The 2,898-nt window shown below is 43.0% G+C and overlaps 1 protein-coding gene across 1 annotated transcript; it reads left to right on the top strand.

The window, feature by feature from the left end:
• Positions 1-1,768: 1,768 nt before the first annotated feature.
• LOC131962294 (musculin) lies at positions 1,769-2,284 on the top strand. Its single transcript, XM_059327275.1, has one exon. The coding sequence runs from the start codon at positions 1,877-1,879 to the stop codon at positions 2,282-2,284; it is 408 nt and encodes a 135-aa protein (XP_059183258.1). The 5' UTR covers positions 1,769-1,876.
• Positions 2,285-2,898: the final 614 nt, after the last annotated feature.

Raw genomic sequence — 2,898 nt, 5'->3', positions numbered from 1 at the left:
CTGACTGTCTCACCAGCACAAGTGGAAGTTAATATTTCAACCTTGTGACACATCCAAGGAGAAGTTCAGTTTCACTCCAAGGTCCAGCTGATGTCAGGTCTGCGAGGAAGAGCGGGATTGTGGGAAGCACGGGAATGTGTCCTTGGATTAGGGAGCATACTTGGTCCGTGAAAGAGGGAAATTTGAGCAGTGGAAAACCGCAGAAGTCTTCAAAATCACATTGACTTGCATTTTGATACTGAAAAAAATTAACATCATTATAAAGAGCTTATAAACAAGTATAACATGTTTTGAGAGTGAATGTATCGGCAGTTTGTCAAAGCTGGATTTGAGCCAACACATTGAAATAATTTACACACCATCCTGGGAAGTGTTGGAGTACTGTACAGCATTCAGCAGCAGTGCAGAGTACAGTAGTTCCTCTCTCGAGCGTTCCTGGCATGGCCAGCTACCAAAATCAAGCGTGCATCTCAGCTGCACTTAGGTAATTCTTGGCAGAGTTTTGCTATTGTCATAAAAAAATCTGAATTTCACACATATTATGTAGAGTAATAGCTAACAGAGACCTGGGATACTCTGGGAATATATCGAGAAAGTAAAAATAGGTTCCTGTAAGTACTGTATGGACACAGAACTTTTCATTTATTCTGAGGGGAAAAAAATCCTTCCAGTTATCTCCAAAGCCTGACTTGCATTTTTGAAAATAATATAAAATGTGCTTGCTGTATTTTCCTTTGTGATGTTTGCAAATCTCAGAGGCATCCTACAACAAGTATTATATTTGAAGGGTAGAGTTTGGTACAAAAAAAATACTTTCCCAGAAACATTTTATGTTACTCTGCAAAAACAAGTTGCTAACTTGAAGCTTCAGAGCCCTAAAGCAATCAGTCTTCTCTTCCCACTCTGTTTGCTCTCGATCTCACTCCACACTAAAATGCGCTGCCTGATCTCTACAGGTGAATTCTCTCAGAAAAGTTTGGAGGACACAAACTAAATGCAAAAGATGCATAGAAAAAATGTTTGTAATACTATGGGAAATGAAGATGGTGCCTCCTCGCCTCTGCCACACCCTTGTCATGCCAACGCTCCAGATGTCATGGGAACCGATAACAGCTGGGGCTTGTGCACGCAGGCTGCGTGTGAACGGCTGCTCCATCTGCAGAAACCCAATCCCTCTGTGAAACCAGCAAAGGATTAGGCACTTTTGATAAGGTCCTCAAGACATTTCTATTACACAAACACATCTGTGGAAGCGACAAAGTTGGGAGTTGTTTACTAAAGTATATACATATATATATATTTTAAGTGCAATGTGTGTTATCTTTAGGGAAGAAGTGGCCTACTGTAGTCCAGCAAATGGATTATCTTTGTTTGGTCAAATCAAATATCCTGAGAGTCATTTTTCAATTTAATTTCACATCCCACTAAATTTAACAATACTAGGCCATCAATTTAAGGGTTTATTGTTAATAGCTGGCTGCAGATGAGCAACTTCTGTCTTTAACAGTATACACAAGGAGACCTAGTTGTGGTCTAGCTGAGGTCATGGTGGCTTGGAGAAAAAGGGGGAGGAGAAATGTTCAGGGGGAAAAAAACTGCACAGATGCCAAGTCCAGGACACTTAAATTAGAGGGGTAGCACTAGCAAGCAAAGCAAGGAGGCATGTTTTAGTTTTAGGGGGAGCTGCTATTTTCACACTCAAGCTGCATTGTCAGGTGGTGAAAATAAGTTGCAGGGCTACCAAATGGGAATTTAAAAGAGGTGATTGTCTGCTCACTTCTAACTTCCTGTCGTCATCAAGTTGATCTACTTTTTTAAGTCACTGCTGTACCTGAAGTGCCGCTCCTGTCCGCCCCAGCGCACAGGTGGAGCAGCCATGTCCACTGGCTCTGTTGCAAGTGATGCTGAGGACTATGAGACATGCCACAGGAGGACTGCACGGAAGATTACCTGTTTTAATACCAGCAGGTACTCGGATGAGGAGTTGGAGGATGACGCTTTGGAGGTGGGGATCAAGCCCGAGCGCAAACTGTCCAAAGCGCACCAGAAGGACGCGCGGCAGACGCAGAGGAACGCGGCCAACGCTCGAGAGAGGGCGCGGATGAGAGTGCTGAGCAAGGCGTTCTCCAGACTAAAAACCAGCCTGCCTTGGGTACCTGCGGACACCAAACTATCCAAATTGGACACGCTTCGACTCGCCTCGAGCTACATCTCTCACCTGAGACAGCTCCTGCAGGAGGACCGATTCGAGAGGAGCTTTGCGCACCCAGTCAACCTGGTATGAAGATAGCTAAAACACGTTTAAAAGTGAAATATATCAGTGTGTAGTTAATCTATACTACCTCATAATGTGTTGGATGTGTTTCTCTTCTGTCTTTTTCTTCCACAGACCTGGCCATTCATGATCACAGGCCGATCAGAGGACAGCCAGGACATCTCCCCCACTGTAAGACTATGTGGAGCAACAGCATAGGACTTCCTTCTTCAGTCAGCAGCTTTGGTTCTTGTAGAGCCTTCAGACATCATGAAACCCTCCCCTGTCTGCATAATTCTCTCAACATTGACTTTGAACTCAAATCCAACTCAACTTTCAATACACAAAGGATAGTGGCTCCAAGTTTGTTTTCTGATATAGTTACTTATGTGCATGTTAATTAGTATTATGGTATGTTTACACTGTGTGTAAGCTCATTTATAGTGGTTTTGAAATCTCTTTTGTCATTTTATTACAGCAATTAATGGAAAGAGCTTCACATATGGTTGATTACAAAACAATACAGATGCTCTGCCTGTAGGTGCAGTAGCAGTCTGTCTAGTGTTTGTGTGGATCGACAGGTCTTACAGTGCATTTTACAAAACCACCTCATGCTGTCTGTTTTGCTACTTTGACTTGACTAT

The sequence above is a fragment of the Centropristis striata genome, chromosome 23 (genome assembly GCF_030273125.1).
Source record: "Centropristis striata isolate RG_2023a ecotype Rhode Island chromosome 23, C.striata_1.0, whole genome shotgun sequence".
Taxonomy (NCBI): domain Eukaryota; kingdom Metazoa; phylum Chordata; class Actinopteri; order Perciformes; family Serranidae; genus Centropristis; species Centropristis striata.
This window is presented reverse-complemented; position numbering and strand designations above follow the sequence as displayed.